Source organism: Boleophthalmus pectinirostris, unplaced genomic scaffold (assembly GCF_026225935.1).
Source record: "Boleophthalmus pectinirostris isolate CB_2022bp ecotype Guang Dong unplaced genomic scaffold, ASM2622593v1 HiC_scaffold_5, whole genome shotgun sequence".
Taxonomy (NCBI): Eukaryota; Metazoa; Chordata; class Actinopteri; order Gobiiformes; family Gobiidae; genus Boleophthalmus; species Boleophthalmus pectinirostris.
In genome coordinates this window covers 22,786,084-22,804,518 of record NW_026571404.1, presented here as the reverse complement: position 1 = coordinate 22,804,518, position 18,435 = coordinate 22,786,084, and the positions used below count along the sequence as shown (strand labels likewise).

General features: G+C 37.3%; 2 protein-coding genes across 2 annotated transcripts; one reads left to right on the top strand and one right to left on the bottom strand.

Annotated features, from left to right (window-relative positions):
* Positions 1-163: 163 nt before the first annotated feature.
* On the bottom strand, positions 164-9,402 carry arhgef33 (Rho guanine nucleotide exchange factor (GEF) 33). The gene is given in 19 exon segments (XM_055162854.1): positions 164-455; positions 535-665; positions 737-961; positions 1,134-1,561; positions 2,236-2,390; positions 2,472-2,523; positions 2,526-2,560; positions 2,641-2,789; positions 3,517-3,609; positions 3,721-3,825; positions 4,310-4,442; positions 5,511-5,637; positions 5,709-5,804; positions 5,939-6,087; positions 6,743-6,833; positions 6,836-6,863; positions 7,626-7,790; positions 8,497-8,549; positions 9,262-9,402. Coding segments are annotated over 19 exon segments (2,391 nt in total). The 5' UTR covers positions 9,320-9,402; the 3' UTR covers positions 164-337.
* A 4,397-nt stretch (positions 9,403-13,799) lies between these two features.
* slc17a5 (solute carrier family 17 member 5) lies at positions 13,800-18,370 on the top strand. The gene is given in 12 exon segments (XM_020921273.2): positions 13,800-13,983; positions 14,195-14,391; positions 14,732-14,965; positions 15,057-15,144; positions 15,270-15,356; positions 15,475-15,593; positions 15,838-15,999; positions 16,389-16,415; positions 16,417-16,522; positions 16,893-17,040; positions 17,132-17,222; positions 17,488-18,370. Coding segments are annotated over 12 exon segments (1,482 nt in total). The 5' UTR covers positions 13,800-13,898; the 3' UTR covers positions 17,626-18,370.
* Positions 18,371-18,435: the final 65 nt, after the last annotated feature.

The window sequence follows — 18,435 nt, the reverse complement described above, 5'->3', positions numbered from 1 at the left end:
GTAAACATCCTCCTGAGAAGTATGAAAAACAAGAACAAGAACATTGCAAAGTAATGACTGAACAAATGCAAAGTAGACTCAAGTGGAAATGGTCAATTTCATTTTTAAATTTAACAACAACAAATACTACATACATATTATCTGTTGTTGGTGCATAAAATGTACTAGGAAATAAACAACTAAATGTTTAGCTTTCTGATATACTGCTTAAAATAATGAGGTCTAAATAAAAAATTGCATCCTTGTACTAATACTTTTAGGATCCATATACAGTTTGGTAATATTAAGTAATACAAAAAGGATTTACACAGCACAATATGTATTTAGTCAGTCATCATTACACTGCTGTCCCACGGGTGATCTCCAGGTGCACCAGTTTTGTGGGCTTCTCATGCTCCCCATTTTGACTGTCAGGGGTCTTATCACCTCCTTTCTCTTTCTTCTCATCACTGTTTCTATACAACCAAAATCAAAGCAGTAGTTTCTTACAAATGTATAGTACACCAATGAACTGATATTTGACAGTATTCTTACTTCTTCTTGAAGAGTTTCTTGAATGAGCTCCTGAATCCTCCTTTCTCCTGTTTACGATTTCTCTCACTAAAAGAATTTCCCTCATCTCCTCTCCACTTTAACTCTTCACCCCAAGTCTGAAGAGCAGAGTCCTGTTAAGATCAACATGATTAAATGTACTTTTTCCCCTAAGACAGGTTTTCTGCTGTTTGTAAATACTTACAATGCTGACCAGCCCGTGCACATCGTCAGTCTGTTTGTCAGGGTCTATTTTATTCACTGCTGGGTTTTGGATCTTGCGCGATGGAGTGGGACACCCTTTGCTGCCTTTGCTGCCCTGACGTTCTAGTTTGGCATGGCTCCCCAGTCCCCCCCTCTGGAGGTTGTCCGACAGATGACCATTGTCCAGTCCGCTTACAGTGTTCTCCAACTGTAGGCCATTTAGAGACTAAAAACCAAAACCAACAATAATAATGATATTTTTTTTAAATTACGAACAGGCAATACATCCATCTGATGTTTATTCATCATTTATGCTTCCAGTTTGTTCTCGGGCACACACACACACACACACACACACATATACACTCTTTTGGTGGACCGCCTACATCTAAACTCACCTTGCTCTTCCTCTGGCTGGCCTGCAGGGGGCGTGGTTGATTGCGGCGCATCATAATGGCTTCATCTGGAGAGACACAGCCTCTGTTGAGTAGTTTGCTATAGTTTCCTGGGCTGACTCCATTGCCGTAGAGGTCACGTGGAGACAGCACATTCACTGGCACAGCGCAGTGGGCACTCGAAGGGGCTTTGGGGCACTTGACAAAGGCGATATCAATAGAAGAGTCTGAGGATGCAGAGGAGCAGCGGTCAAACATGGACACATCGTGCAGTGAGCTTCTCTCCTCCTCATAGAGACTCTCCATTCCGGGCGGGTCAGGGGGTAACAGGTACTCCCCCAGGGCATCGGGCATAGCTGTGCTGGGGGGGCCCGGGTGAGGGGTCCCACGGTGCTGGCACGACACTTCACTCTCCGGGATACTGCCCAGACCTGAAAGCCAGAGGTCGATTAACTGGTTCACTGGGGAATAAACTGTTCCTTTACCATTGCTGTGTGTCTGGTCACTGCCTGAATGGGGTACATAAGAGATCATTCATTTATTATACAGCTGAATGAAAAACGAACAACACAGTATAAGATACACATGCCTGATACTCATTAGTAGTTTGTAACTAATGTTAAGCTCTAACTACGAGCCAAGACGGTGGTACTCCACAGACAGTAGTAAGTTCATTCTCACAGTCCTACATTAAAGGTGCACTATGTCACTTTTCAGGTAGAAGGTCTCCTTTTGGATGTTACAGCTTTGTCCTGAAGTGTAGCCTTAAAATGATCTCCACAGACACAAGCATGTGATGCCAGCAGGCCACGTTATAGGTCAGATCTTTGGAGAGTCAACCTGTGTCACCGTTAGAATGCTTGTTTTTCAAGGTATTTTTGAATATGCAAGATAGACACATTTTAAGCAATACTGAGGAATACTTTAGTCAAAGGAATAACATGGAGACAAGTAATATGTGCTATAGTTGTATAGGACATCCTGGAATTCCTCCAAACACATGTGCCTGGTGAGACATACAGTAGCTGCAGACTATCCAACTTGCTGAGTCATTTTACTTAATATTCTTGAATCTTTATTTAAATATAGTGTTTCATATACAGACCTGGTGATTTGTGGTTTCTTGGGTCCATGTCCGTGTTGAAATAAGGCCCCTGTGAGGTCCACTCTGGCACATAACGTTCATCGTGCTCCCAATCTTGGAAACGATGGGACTGCATCTGCTCCAGGAGGCGCTGCTTATTGCGCTTAGTATGCTCCCTGTAAAATAAACATTTAAATAGACTGAATATTATTGAGCAAACTACTCCGTTTTTTTAATAGACAAAATAGCCTACTGACAGCATGGCACTACTGGCTGGATAGGGTGAACCTATAATGTTAGTCTGTATACACTTTTCACTGTCTTTAGCAATTGTTTCATAGAAGTTCTACATAAGCGTGACAAAATATAATTAAAGATGTTTAGGTAAATGGCAGAACTATTATGACAGAAGTTTTGTGTTCAGACCTCTTGATTTCCTTGCGGTTGTGCAGTAGTAGTTCCTGGTTGTGCTGGAGCAGGTGGTGATACTGAGCAGTAAAAGATCTGAACTGTTGAATGGACACAAGCAGCAGGAAATAGTCTGGGTGCTCTGCCTCTGTCTGCCTCAACAACCCCTACAAACACATATCAATCAATGTTAATGTTTAATTGTGCTGCTAATGATCTATTAATAATTTGTTGCTAAAAATAAAGGTGAACTATGCAACTTGTCTGGTAGGGCTGGGTATTATTAAGAAGTTGCTGATACGATACATACCTCGATACACAGACCATGTGAGAGTATCGTTTAATGTGATGATACAGTATCGATATCATGGATTGCTGAATCAATACATAACCAAAAGGGTTTTGTGTTATATTTTACTAAATTATTTTGTTACAACGCTACAGTTTTGTTGCTTGTTTGAAGGAAGGAGACTGGTTTATGCAACACAGTTGACATTTTCACTCTTCTGATGGTTAAAATGAGTGTGTTTCATATACATTTTGCACAATAAGTGGTTTAACAAAGACTTTTAGTATCACAGCCATGATTCAGCCTTTATTTTTTATTGAACTGTATCAAATTGATTTGAAATATACTGTATCAAATCGTATCGAATCGAAAGCTCACTGTATCGAGTTATGTATCTTATCAGCTACTTCTTAATGATACCCAGCCCTACTTGTCTCCATATAGATTGATAGGTTAAGTACCATACTATGAAACTTTCCAAGCAAAGCAATAACATCTTACTAGAGACAAGCAGGTGGCAAACCTTCCACCAGAGAAGTTACATAGTGACAATTAATAATATTTTAATGTAGGTTTTAAATACAATAATATACTTTAACTATGACCTGCAACAGGAGGAGGTACTCAGGGATCCTTTGCACTGGCTGTAGGAGCAATGAGTAGAGGGATGGCTTAGACTCATCCCCCAGTATGTCACTCTAAAACACAATTAAGAACAAGTAAACAATATGAAAAAAACAAAATCACCAACATGAAAAAATCACCAATTAAAAATCAAAAGAAAATTATTGGGTGTTTTGAAGTCTTACCTCTAGCAAAGAAGATTTGATCGACCCAGAGGTCACCATACTGATGACTGAGAGACATTCAGGGAGCTCTTTCAGGTACGAAACATAGAAATCCAAGAAATCACTCTATAAACAAACAGGAGAGATGGACTATTAAACAGAGTTGTCTCTATGTTGAGTAACATTTTAACACGATACTGTTAGCAGGTGTGGCTAACCAATTATTGCATTTCCTTTGGGTCACTCAAAACTACTTATCCACACATTGGGTTTAATCGAATCAACCCTGGTTAGCCTTACACAGTTTTAAATGAGACAGAAACACAGACTGCTGTGTAAAAAAGGAAAACAAATAAATAGCCCATATGGAAACAGTAATTTAATTTTAATAATTTAAATAAAACTAAGTATATGTGACTTTTTATGTCATAACAGATTACTTTATAGTATTATTTGTGTCATTCCGGTCAAAGAGATACAGATTTACTATATATAGCCAGTCACAAGACCAAACAGGCAACCAGGCAGAGATCTTGTAAATTGGTCTGTGTTGTCCTATTGTGGATTTTGTTTATGCAGAACATAAATACTGATAAATACGATCTCATACCTCTTTGCTTGTGAGCCTCATAAAAACATCTCCCATGATGCCTTGCCACTGGCATTTGAGCACTCGCTCCTGTAAAGTGTGTAAGAGCTCCAGGTGCTGCTGGATGAGAAACCGCAGAGAGCTGGGGAAAGAACTGTGGGTGGAAAATATAGGAATGAGTTTTTATCACTCTTCAAAATGTGAACTTTAAAGGTGCATTGTGCAATTTTTCTGGTGGAGGGTTCGTCAAATGCTTTTCTGCACAAAGATGTTATTGCTTTGTCTGGAATGTTTCACAGTATGGTATTAAACCTTTCTATCTTCATGGACACCAAACCAGTGCTAAGTTACAGTTCAGATCTGTAGAGAGGCGACCCCGTTCAGAGAAAGAATTCTTATTTTTCTAAGTATTTTGGAGCAATAAAACCCCCTGTAATTGAATAAATCTGAGGTAGAGCTGTTTAATTTCATACTGTGGAACATTACAGGCAGAGCAATAAATTCTTCACAGAGAAGAGCGTTTGATGGATCATTCATCAGAAAAGTTACATAGTGCACTTTTAAGATAATTTTGTGGGCCTGGCTATGGATTTAAAATAGGAATATCAGTATGAGCCAATCCCTTGACAGAAAGATAGATATTGGTGTTTTTTTTTAAAAAAAATCACTACCGGTAAATAAATGACCTAGCTGCTTGTTGGCTGCTTTAGGTAGTGGCCTCTCATTGGGAACACGTGTGCAGAGGTTATTACATTAAACAGTTATATTGAACTCATTAATGGGAATGCTCTGTCTTGCTGGTGTTTGTATCTTGTACTGATTTGATTTAGTAATTTCCTTTTTTCTAACCACTGTAAGATTTCAGATTAAAATATTTGCCATATAGAGTCATATTTATAAATATATTTTGTATCATGAGTCACTTTTACTGTTTCAAATGTTATGCCTTGTATTTATTGTTTTAGGCACAGAGTTCATCAGAAAGGTATTGTTGCTTATGTTTAACAGTTAATATTTTAGGCTGGTCTTAAGCCTGTACAAATTTCAATCATACCAAATCATTCAAAACATGCATCAAACAAATGCAGAGATTTGCTGTTATGGTCACAGAAGTGTAAAATCAAAACTTTCTTAAGCCAAAGGAGAAATACATTTATATTGATTCATACATGACACATTGATAAATATTGATGAACTGACATATATATGTATGTTTTCTAACCGTTTGTCCTTTGTGGTGAGTGCGTCTGATCCATTGAAGGAGATGTTGGCCTTGAGTAACAGAGACAGGTGAGAGACATACACTCTCTCTGACTCCAGTAGCTCCAGGGCTGCTCTCTGCCTCTTGTCTGTCAACAGAAAAGGTAAACATAAACATTTAAATTGTGATGATATTTGGCTCAAATATTTGTACTCTTACTGTTCCTGTTTGTGGTGTCCACCTCATCCCTGCTGTTCTTTCTCTCTCCCCATACGTGAGCTCTTTGCTGTTGGGTTTCTGGCTCAGATGTAGACGCTTAAGCACAATATATATATATATATATATATATATATATATATATATATATATATATATATATATATATATATATATATTTCAAAACATACTTTGCTATTTTGTAATTTTAAATAATCATAAAATGTACTGACTGTGTGTGGAGGTGTTGCTTCTTTGTGGGGATGCGTTATGTGGAAGACAGGAGAGATAGTGTTGAATGACGCTGAGCTCTGATTGGCTGGGCCCACAGATGTGGTCTTCCCCTGATGCTGCCAGAACATCTGCCTTTGAGCTCTTACGGCTTTGGAAAAGTCATAGACCATGATGTTAAGTTTACGGAGTCCATATTACACTATTTTATGATTATAAATTTTCTCATCAAAAATATTCATGGAATTGGGTTCTGTTTCATTCAAACATGTTTCACACACAAATCCTGAATATTTAGGCAGTTTTTATCTCAAATGGAAAACACTTTCCACTTTGTGATGCCATGAGGTAATACAGGAAATGCTCCACAGTGTTTTTAAAGTCCATACACATTCCCTAGAGTCATTTGCATGATTTCAGTCTTGGAATTGCCAACCTGTACTGAATCTGTATCTGTAAAAGGTAGCTGTTAATGTGAGAATTACAGCTTCATGACATCACAACCTGGAACAGGACATTTTGAGTTTTAGAGATGTAGACAGACTAATAATAAAGAATGAATTTAACATGTGTGAATGAAACAAAACACAACTCCAAGTGTGTTCTTGATGAGGTAACATTAATCTATACACAAAAGTTCATGATATTAAAAATTATTACATGCTTTTTTTATATTTTGGAACAGGTCTACAACAGTGGCTTGGACACATGAACTGGAACATTTTTGTACAGTCACATGAATCATACTAAATACATTCCTTATAACTGGTCTGACTCGTATGCTCTGTATTGGGCTCTTGCCTTACCTCTGCGATGTAGAAATGACATCTTTTGGGTTTTCTAAATTTAGTAGTTCAATTCTCCTGTGAATCTCCCTTTGTCTGCTGGACATTTCTTAATGTGGAACAAAGTTGTAGTGAGCTCCTCCTGAAAAATTAAATCAGTACATTTGAATGCAGTTTGACCATGTTTAAGTTTTCATTTGATCTCATGTTTGGGGCAACACATTTGTCTGTCTTTGATTTTTGTAGGTGAATGATCCAGGAAAGATTTTGGGTAATCCAGAAACTATACAGAAGTGAGAGATTGTTCTGTTCCCCCCCAACTCATGACTTATGACTGCTTATTTACAAATGAAGCCATGATCCTACTGGCACATTTGTAGAAATACCAAAGTGCATGGGGGGCTTGTGAGGGCGCCAATTACTACAGTATACTTTGCACTGGTTTTTACTGTGCGCTGTAACTGCCTATTAGTAATATCACACTGACTACCAGTTTAGCTCATGAAGGTATGGATATACAAGACTCTTGTAGTGGTTGTATCTAAGCTTCCCTCTAAGCATAATCTTACTTTACTGCCATTTGACTCATTGCAACACAGATTTAAAAATGTGTTGGAGCATATATTTAATTCTGTATTTCATATGATCTGGTACTGCTAATTATTATGCAACTAATTTAACTTTGACTTGTTTACCTGTTGTAGTACTTTGAGATGTAAAGTGTATATATAAATAAAATGTGTTGTTATTATTATCTTAGAGAGAGTCTTTCTCTTGAGAGGCGCAGAGGATTTTTTGTGCTTGAGTCCGATAAACATAATTAGTTTACGCTTGAGTCAGATGTTTTAAATTATGTTTGAGGCCTCTTTTCAAATGCCACTGTGTGTTTGTGTTGGTATGTCACCTTGAACGTGTTGAGGGAGTTCTTCAGGCTCATTATCTTATCATCCATGTCAGTCTGATGAGCCTGAAGTTGCTCCTCCAGGCTGTGGTCCCTCTGACGCAGTTCACACAGCTCAGTCAGGGCAGCATGCAGGCCCTCGCGCAGCTCCACCACCAGACCCTGCAGCTAAGACAGAAGAGGAATTAATTGATTTGCAATGTTCTCACAAATGACTCAAATACTGCAACTCACATAAATTTTGTAAGCAGAGATTATACTATATAAGTTTGTTTTGATTGTTGATTGAATTTATTCAGTGTGGATAAAGTGAATCAGCTCCAGGGAACATTACATGTTTGTGCCTCTTACGGCTCTCGCTCTCTCGATCATGTGAAAAGCATCAGGCATTAGACTGAATAGAAAGCCTGTGCTGTGCCTCCTGTTCTTCCTGCTCTGATTATATCTGTTTAACCCGCACACCTGATGGCTCACAACGCCAAAGGGCTTACCAATGTGCAGAGACTAATAGATTATTTAAATTAAAATGAAGTACACATGGCCTACAGTCTATGTGCATTTACTTGACTGTAAGGAATGTCATGAATGTTTGCCTGTCAAATCAACCCTAAAAGGACACTATCTTTGCATATTATTCAGGTACACTTTGTTGTAATTATTATCTTTGCCATCAGCCATAGTAAATCATCTGCCACACTGACATATACAACCGGGACTTCATTTATCTAGACTTGGGGCCAACTCAAAGATGGTACTTACTTTAGACACCTGTGGTTAAATAATTGCACCTTCAACAAGATCTATTCTCCACATTTTTATTAAGATAAGTTTAAGGTTTTTGATTCAGTACCACATTAGAATGTAAAAGTGTTACCTGTGAAATCTCCAGACTTCCATTCTGCTCATTCTGTTCACAGTCCTCTGGCTCTGTTCAGCAAACAAACACAACGTACGTCATAGAAGGAAAAGTGCTCTTTTATGAGTGAAAAACAGCATCAATGATCTAGCTATTATCACATAACTGCTTAGTAATGCATTTTAAATACAGTCTACAATGTGTAAACCAGCACAAAGCAGCTACTTGTTTTACAAATGTCAGAATTCATGGCTGCTGTCTGCATGTCCCAGGGTCACCCCAAATGTCGACTTATCATATTTTATTATGCATTATACAACTAATCACACACAGTACAGCACAGTATAGTATGTGTCTGGAGTGATAGAACCAAGGGAAGAGGGAACTTTAAACATTATACAGTAACAATAATAGCTCTGTCACACTTCAGGTTTTAAGTTTTTGATTTTAATGGTTTAACATACTCATTCATCCCAATTATCAGCCAGCCAAACTTTACAAACAATCTTTTTAAAGCTCACTAGTATAGCTCATTATGCATTTACGTTCATATATCTTTGGACTTATCAACATGTTCAAGGCAAATAATTTGAATATGCTTTTGCGACAAATTTTGTAGTGACCATTTTTGGTGTATGTCATAACTTAAGATATTACAAAATGTTAGAATGAAGCACTTTCAGAAAACAGCAAATGTATATCAAACCTACTCTGACTCACTGTATTGTCCTGTTGTTGATGATGTTTAAGGCTGTTGAGATCATTGTTTGAAATAGTCCTTACCTTCTTGTACCACCTCCACCTCCTCATCTGTACATCTTGGTGCATCTTCCATGTTCATGTAGTCCTTTGATTGTGTTGCTTTATCCTGTTTCCGAGGGGCCTGACTTGCTGATGTGCTGTCTTCTTCCTTCTGATCCTTGCTCTCTTTTGCACGGATCGCTCACTTTCTCTGCGCTCAAACATGTGAGTCCTGTGATTTCTCTTTTCCACAAAAAGGCCCTTGTTCTTACAGCACAGGGACACAGAGGCTAGATCAGAAAGAGATAGGTCAAAAAGAGGATACATTTGTTCAACCCATCAGGAGAGCAGATGGTTCAACTTGATGTAAGTGTGAATGATATACACTGGCAATCGGGAAACGTGCTAGTTATTATGCATATGATTAGACTCATTGATTTATACAGCAACTAAAGGTCACCATGACAACTTGCTGGTCCCAAAATCATATAGCAAGTCTCTAAGCTTTACAAGAAGGATGTCTTAAACTTTAAAGGGCTCGTATTACACTATTTTTGATCAATGTTATAATGTTGTTTCCTCATACCTGGAGTTGTGTTTTGTTTCATTCACACATATTTAACACACAAATCCTGCATAATTATGATGAGATCTTCTCTCAAACAGAAAACAGTTTGCTCCACTTTGTGATGGCATGTGGTAACACAGGAAGTGCTATACTGTGTTTTTAAACTCCAAACACCTTCACTAGAATTATTTAGATGATTTCAGCCCTGGAATTGCCTACTGAATAAAAGGTAAAAGGTAGCTGATAATTTGAAAACTACCATTAAAAGGTGGAAAAGAGCATTTTGAACTATTTATGAGATATTGGCAGACTAATAATAAACCAGGATTACTCAAACATGTGTGTGAATGAAACAAAACACAATTCCTCCAGGTATATTTCTGAGGAGGTAACAACATTCTAACGTGGCTTAAAGATCACAAGAGACAATTTTGTATTCAACACAAGAGAAATGTCAAATAAATCATTAAGAAACATTTTTCTTGACATGTTATGTCATGATTTTGTGATTTATGTACCTAACTTCTCACATATACACAGCAAATTCAAAAGTGTTAAATTCACGTTACTAGTGTTGTTGTGAGTGAAGAAAATCCAGATATGTTTCAACATAATAAAGAGTTATTTCAACTATGACAGTGCTGTAGGGTAAAATAAGTAAGTCTAAGTAAGTCTTTATTTATATAGCACTTTTCACAGACATTTTTGTCACAAAGACTCTTTACAGAGCATTACATTCAGCATTATTCATTCACTCTATACCTGGTGATGGTAAACTACTGTTGTAGCCACAGCTGCCCTGGGGCAGATTGACAGAAGGGCGGCTGCCATTCCAATCAGCACCAACGGTCCCTCCGACCACCACCATCACTCATGCACACACCACTTTCATACAAGGCAATGTGGGTGAAGTATCTAGCCACTAACACCAGTGCTAATTTCCACCTTATAGTCCCTGGGCAGGTTCACTGATTGATTGTATTTAACTGACCTTGACTATCAACTGTTCTGGAGACCTGTAGCATGTTTTGGGTTGATGGGGGAAAACCGGAGCGCCTGGAGGACACCCATCCAGACACGGGGAGAAACATGCAAACTCCACAGAGAAAGGCCCGGGCGACCCAGAACCTTCTTGCTGTGAGGCATTCAGCCACTCAGCCACCGTGTCGTCAAGTAGTTGTTAATTCACAGTGTTAATGTCCAACACTTAGAAAGTACATTCTTTATACATTCTTTTTTTGTATTTTCTTGAGGGTCTTGCTGCTGGTTCACATGCATCCCCAGCTCCTAAACGCTACAGTGGGAAGATGAAGGCTCAAGCCATTAACCGTCTCGTCAGAAATTTGCAGGTATGTCACGAAATGGTTAAATATAGAACTGAAATGTAACCTCACCAATAATTTCGTTATTGACTAATTGAATTTTATATATCTGCTAAGTAGTTGTAATTTTTGCCTTAATCTCATTCTATTTTTGTGATTAATGGCATTTAGGTGTTTTGTTTCTTGTGGGTCTTGCATTTAAAAATAATCTTTTCTAAGGGGCTACATTTTTTTTAAAATTACCCTTCAAGTTATTTATTTGAATGGTTCCTGTATACAAAAACATACAGCTTATGCAAAAGAATAACCTGCTTAATAGGAACAAACAAATAATGATATATGCACCATAATATATTTACTTTTTAATTTTTATTCATGGCTCATTAAATATTGCATAGCCTGTTTTGCAAGGTGGTTACTTGAATATGTTATATTTATTCTATTCTATATTTTATTTTACAGATCGGTATGGACACATTTCTTGCTGGTTGAGCCTGGATGGCCTTTCTACCTGTGACTCAATAGGGAAGGACAAAGGTTTTTTTATGTCATTGTTGACTTGGCTGAATTTGGTGAACACTTCAAGGTACTTGGTCCTCAGATTCCCACCATCTTTACACCTGTATTCAAAGAACTGTCAACAACATGGACGTTGGATGTGTCAAAAGAAACCTCAAGAGTGAAAGACTGACTCTTGAGGTAAAAGGTTTCTGCAGTGTTAATGTTTCATAAGTAGCAGGACTGGCCCTATTGTGAACATTGTTAAGTTTATATAATGGAGAGAAGAACTTGTTTCAAACAGTCAGACATGCTCCTCTCATTTTTTCGGAGATGAGCATGTCTGAATTCCATTCAAAACAAGATCTTCATTCATCCATCCACTGCTTGCATTGAAAAATCAACTTTAAAAAAAAATAAATGACAATCATTGTGACCAACTATTGAGGGGACAGAGAATTCCTACTGTCAGTTGGATTTAGCAAAAATAGTATTGTGTCATATGACTTATTTAAATTGTGTTGATTGTATGATGTGCATTGTTTTAATACAAGTTAAGTTGAAATGGAATTTTGTGGTGGTTTTCATTATTTTACATTTGTGAAAGGGATTATGAACTAGAATGACCACAGCATTTACACTGTATTTAATGAAGAAAGAGTTACTATTGAATAGTGTAACATGAAGAACATTCTACAGTATTTCTACTTCATAAACTGTTAAAACATAGCAATATAGAGTTATTAGTTTTTCACTATACACTAGTGCAGGCATGTCCAAGCTATGGCCTGTGGGCCAAATGCGGCGTTGGCACAAATTTTTCTTGGCCCTTAGGCTTCCAGGTGAATTGGCCCAAATTACCTTGCATCAATTAAAAATTTACTTTCTACTGCAAGTTTTTTGAAAATCTACCTTGATAAAGTTAATATTTAGTGTGTGGTTTTAAGGATCTTAGCATGAGTAAAGGACTAATGGCTCATTCTAATGTGTTAAACCTGCACATATTATTCACAATCAGTGTATTGAGCACCAGTCTACAGCCCTCGGTCAGCCCTCTGCTTCGTCTGTGTTTAGATATGTGGCCCTTGGTGAAAAATGTTTGGACACCCCTGCACTAGTGTAAAAAATCTAATCTTAATCAGTGTCAAATTCAACTATGAGGAGTGTGGTTACATCATTTTACCAGTGTTGAGCCTTCTACACTTTGGAAAGTGTAGTTTCAACTCATTTATTGTGGACCCCATATGACATGGTAAAAGTAACAGTAAAAATTAACAATATAAGAGTTGAATTAACACTCTTGAATTTGCTGTGTAACTGCTGCATGTGTTCTTTGTAGAGAACTGGAAGCCTGGGGTCAATCATCTGAGCTGCTCTCAGACTTGGCAACAGACCTGTCTTAAAAGGTTACATCATTCTCACACAAATCATCAAATTCTGTAATTACAAAACATGAGGCAGCATGACTTCTATCAAACAAACATGTAAAAGGTCACTTTAACAATACAATCTAATTAAATTATTCACAAAGTGGTAAAAGAAATAATGACAAAGCTGTTGTCTTGAGGTTTGCCTGAGACTAATGTAATTATGAAGTCTGGTAACAATGAGAAGCACGATGGGCGAAGGCCTATATATATATATATATATATATATATATATATATATATATATATATATATATATATATATATATATACAGTAATTCACAAAAATATCTCCACAGTGGCATAAGAAGTTCTTAATTTCTCCTAAAGTAAAAATCCTGATAAATTACAAAGTAAAAGCATAGTGTGCCATCCACAGTAAAAAAATAAATAAATAAATAAATCTAAATCTAAATAAATTTAAAAAAATCCCCAAAAATCAATTTTAAAAAACTGAAGAAAAAAAAATCCACTGACTCTAGAGAACAATTTCTAAACAAATGTTACTTCTGCTTTACATCATAATTATTGTTCATAACCTTTTAGTAAAATATCGCCAGTGACCTAGTCTTGTAAATCCTCATCTAATCTTAAATACAACGCCATTTGCCGTTATTCAACTGGCGAAACATATGCCTTAAATGTTAATATATAACGTCATTTAAAAATAAAATAATCTGTATAAACAAAGAGTTGACGCGCCCACATCCACGCCCACGTGACTAGAATCCGGGTTTCCTCTGTCATGTGATCGGTTTACTTCCTGGTACACTCACTCAGCTGATGTTGCTGACGAGCTGGCACTGTTTTTGACTTTTTTTTTAGTCCAGTAATGTGGTGAACAAACCTTTTAAACAACCCAGAATGGAGCGGTACGGATCGGAGGGAGAGGGGGACGAGCAAGAGACCCCGTTGCTCCATGGAGACAAAGAAAAACGAGTCCAAAGAGGTAAAATAATGTATTTTATTGTTATGCATGCTGACTGGACAAATATGTAGAACTACTTTATGGATTAAAAAAGCACACACTGTCCGGATGCATGCAATTTTATCCAACATTTCTTTATTATTTAGCAATATTGAATGCAATTATCCAGTTTTTAATTACTTCACTCCTGGACGGGATCAAATAATAAGTGTATTGTTTTATTTGCCTGTAGCCCCGGTGTGCTGTTCTGCCCGCTATGGTCTGGCATTGCTTTCTTCGTACGGCTTTTTTGTGGTTTACTCTTTACGCGTGAACCTCAGCGTGGCCATGGTGGATATGATCAATAACACCAACCACCACGCCAATACTAACTCCTCGTCCGTGTGCCCCGCGCATTTTGACCCTCCACGACCCAAACGCAATCACACGGTAAGTTTAACCAAATGTGCAGTCAGACAAGTGTGAATACTGGTGTGTCAGCACCCATGTCTATCCCATTAATAACTAATAACCCCCCCCCCCCCCCCCCTTTCCTGGTTTATAAAGCTGTTATGAAAAAGTTATGATTATACAATGCTTTATAGAGGCAGTTAACATGGCATTCTTACATTACCATCAATGTAGTTTAGACATCTTCTAAGAACCCCTAAAAAACATCCACTACTAGAATATTTTTGAACCAACCAGGAATAAATAGAAACCCCCCAGTAATCTGCACCCTCACAAACATGTAATAACAAGCTGTATTTTCTATAAATGTGTTTTGCAGGCCAGTGTTTATAATTGGGACTCTGAAACTCAGGGTTGGATCCTTGGCTCCTTCTTTTATGGTTACATCCTGACACAGGTCCCAGGAGGATATCTGGCAGGACGCCTCGGACCCAAGTGGCTCTTTGGCCTTGGCGTTTTAGGAACTGTCCTCTTTACATTGCTCACACCTGTAGCTGCTGACTGGGGAGCTGGCTACCTCATTGCTGTGAGAGCATTAGAGGGAGTAGGAGAGGTATGAAACTGACATTTACTGAATTGGTACAAATTTTATAGGTTGTGCACTGGATCATTGCATAATTGTAATATTGTGTTTTTGTTGTTAGGGAGTAACTTTTCCTGCAATGTACACTATGTGGGCAGCATGGGCCCCACCTTTGGAGAGAAGTCGACTGCTTACTATTTCATATATAGGTAAGATGCGTTGACCACACAAGGGTTTAATTAGCATCATGTACAAACCAGTTTAAATAACAGGAAACTAAACTGACCATCACTATCACTATATGATCAAAAAACATTAACTGTGTTTTTTGCAGGAGCCCAACTTGGAACAGTTATAGCCCTTCCACTGTCTGGTGAAATTTGCTTTTACTTGGATTGGACTTATGTCTTCTATTTGTTTGGTAAATTGCAACAGAACATAATTGATACATACATTTATATGTATCATTATTTATTGTAAATAAGGAGAAGGCAGCACAATTTCCTTGCAGTGATTCTGTATGTTTGGTTTGTTTCCAGGGGCTGTTGGACTGCTGTGGTTCGTCTTATGGGCTTTGCTTGTTTCAAATAGTCCAAATGATCATCCAAGGATTTCAGAGCAAGAGAGATCATATATCATCTCCTCACTCAAGAATGAGGTAAAGCTAAAAATATATTATTATGGTATATTGATTTGAGTCTGCTCTGCTCATTGAAGTGCATGTTACACAAACCATTTCATAATCTTATTGGCTTCACCTGCATGTTTTGTCAAACAATGAAGCATGAAACGGCATTTTAAAATGCTGTATAACTGTAGCAAACATTAAACAGTAAAGCAGAAGTGTCTGATAAACCTGATAATAAACTGCTGTGTTAACATTGTGTTTTTGTTGTGCAAAGCTGTCTACTTCTACAGACCACATTCCCTGGAGATCTATAGTGACGTCAGTGCCACTTCTGGCCATTGTCGTGGCTCACTTTTCCTATAACTGGACTTTTTACACTCTCCTCACACTGCTGCCAACTTACATGAAAGATGTTCTTGGATTTAGTATACAACAGGTGTGTGAGTCACATTCATTTACCTTTTGTTCTGTAGACAGTGGCAATTCCAGAACTGAAGGATTTGTTTTAAAAATGCTTTAATGAAATAAAACACCACTCCAGGTATGATTTTGATGAGGAAACATAACATAGATCAGAAAATTACTTAATATGGGCTCTATAAAATTTTAATCTAACTCAAAGATAACTCGGTAATAGATGCTCTTTCTATTGAACACTACAATCTTAATCCAATTGAAATTATTTATGATTTCTTCTATTGTGTGAAGTTTTATCTGAGTGGCAGATTTTTTTTCTTGAACCATAGAGTAGGTCTCTGCGTAAACATATGCACAGTAATGTCAGGTTATCAGAACATAACAGCTGACAATCTTTGTTCTTTTAAGAACGGTATGCTGTCAGCCCTGCCTTACTTTCGGCTGTGCCATATTAGCAGTGCTCAGTGGCCAGCTTGCTGATTACCTGAGAGAAACACGCAACTGTCCAACTGTCAGGGTCCGGAAAGCTTTTTCACTTGTGGGTAAGTGAATTTCAGTCACAGAACACCGTGGCTAATGCATATCGTTACAGACTACAGTAAAATGTCAAATTTCACATTTTGAAGAAATGTTGATGCAAATACTGTAGATTTTATATTGCAGTGGAAAAATGTGTAGTGCCACTGCAAAACACACACACTGTCAATCATATCAGATCAGATTCTCATCTTTGTTTTTAGAATATTTTTAACTAGCCAGTGCCTCTGCTCTCCACAATTTACATTTGGGGTAGAATAATATTTTTTGCATATTAACTGTATAAAGCTTTAAACCATATATTGTATATTTTGGACATCTTTTTATAGTTTTGCTGATTTATGCAAAACTTTTTCCTTCTTTTTTTTTCTATAGGTATGATTGGCCCGGCCGTTTTCTTGGTGGCAGCAGGATATACGGGTTGTAATTACACATTAGCTGTGACTTTTCTGACAATCTCCTCTTCATTGGGTGGAGTGTCTGCATCTGGCTTCAACATCAACCACCTGGACATTGCTCCGTCGTAAGGACCTGTACCAACACCAGAACTTAAACGGGTTTATCTGTCAGCTTTCACATTTTGACTAAATGTTTTTTTTTTTTTTTTTTTGCAGGTTTGCTGGAATTCTTCTCGGAATCACCAACACTTTTGCCACTATTCCTGGAATGGTTGGACCAGTTATAGCAAGATCACTTACTGCAAATGTAAGAAAACTACAATATGTGCTCATTTACATTTAGAAGTAACAGTTGGTTTTGCATTTTACTAAATAACAAAAAATGCCAAAAATGTCAACTATTTTTGTACCGCTACACTTCAGCCACACATCCGACCCTGTACATCAGGGACATGAGTTATATTTAGAGGTGTTGTGGCGACCTCTTGTGGTGAATGTATTATTATTATTTTTTTTTTTGTAATTTTTGGGCAGAGATTGCAATTTAATGTATTTATGTATATGTTTTGCAGAACACCATGGAGGAATGGCAGACTGTGTTCTACATTGCTGCTGCCATCAACCTTTTTGGAGCAACGTTTTACACAGCATTTGGTCAAGGTTCTGTTCAGCCATGGGCAGTTAAGACAACATTTAACCACGGGGACTGAGACAGGAAATGAGATTTTGTTGAAATACCAGTCTGCATTAATGGTATTTTATATTGAGAATAAATGGCAGATGAGATCTTAAGGACTAAAAAGTTAGTAATTGTAAAAGAGCTAGCTTATTACCTTGCATGGTTTCTGAGGGGTATGTGTTGTCCTTGACTTTATAGTAAGGATGAAAACATAAGCTACTTTAAAGTTGCCATTTCTGTACGCACAAATATTTGAGGGAAAAGCCTTTTAATATCTGTTTATTTTACGATTAATTGTAGTATGTATCTGCACTTGTCTTTCTGTCTTTTTGTCTGTTCTCAATAGGGAAAATATTCTATATGAATAAGATGTCTGTTCAACACTACAAAAGGGAACCAAATGAAAGAAGACTTATTGAGTTGAGTCTGTGACCAAGAGCTTTCATACAGGATTTTGCACCCTGTTTCATTCCTCAGGAATCAAGAATATATATGATTTATTTTTCACAGTTGGCAGGATACACAAGTTACTTTTAATAGTATCTTAATATTGTACCAATTAGTTCCTGATTGTAAAACCCTTTATTCCTTAAGTCATGGATGGCATTTATAGCTTGTGCCTTGACTTTAAACTAGGTCAAACGTCTAGTTTTGTCATTTTATAAAATTACTTTTTAAATATTTGTTTATATGATTTTACTGTGATGGTGCCTAGCAATTTTACTTCAACTATGTAGCCGCTGTCTTAAAGGTGAATGAAATGTTTATGTAAACTATTTTGCGAGTTTTGTTCTTCTTTAAAGGCTGATTCATTTGAAGACATTTTCAAACAGATTCAGTC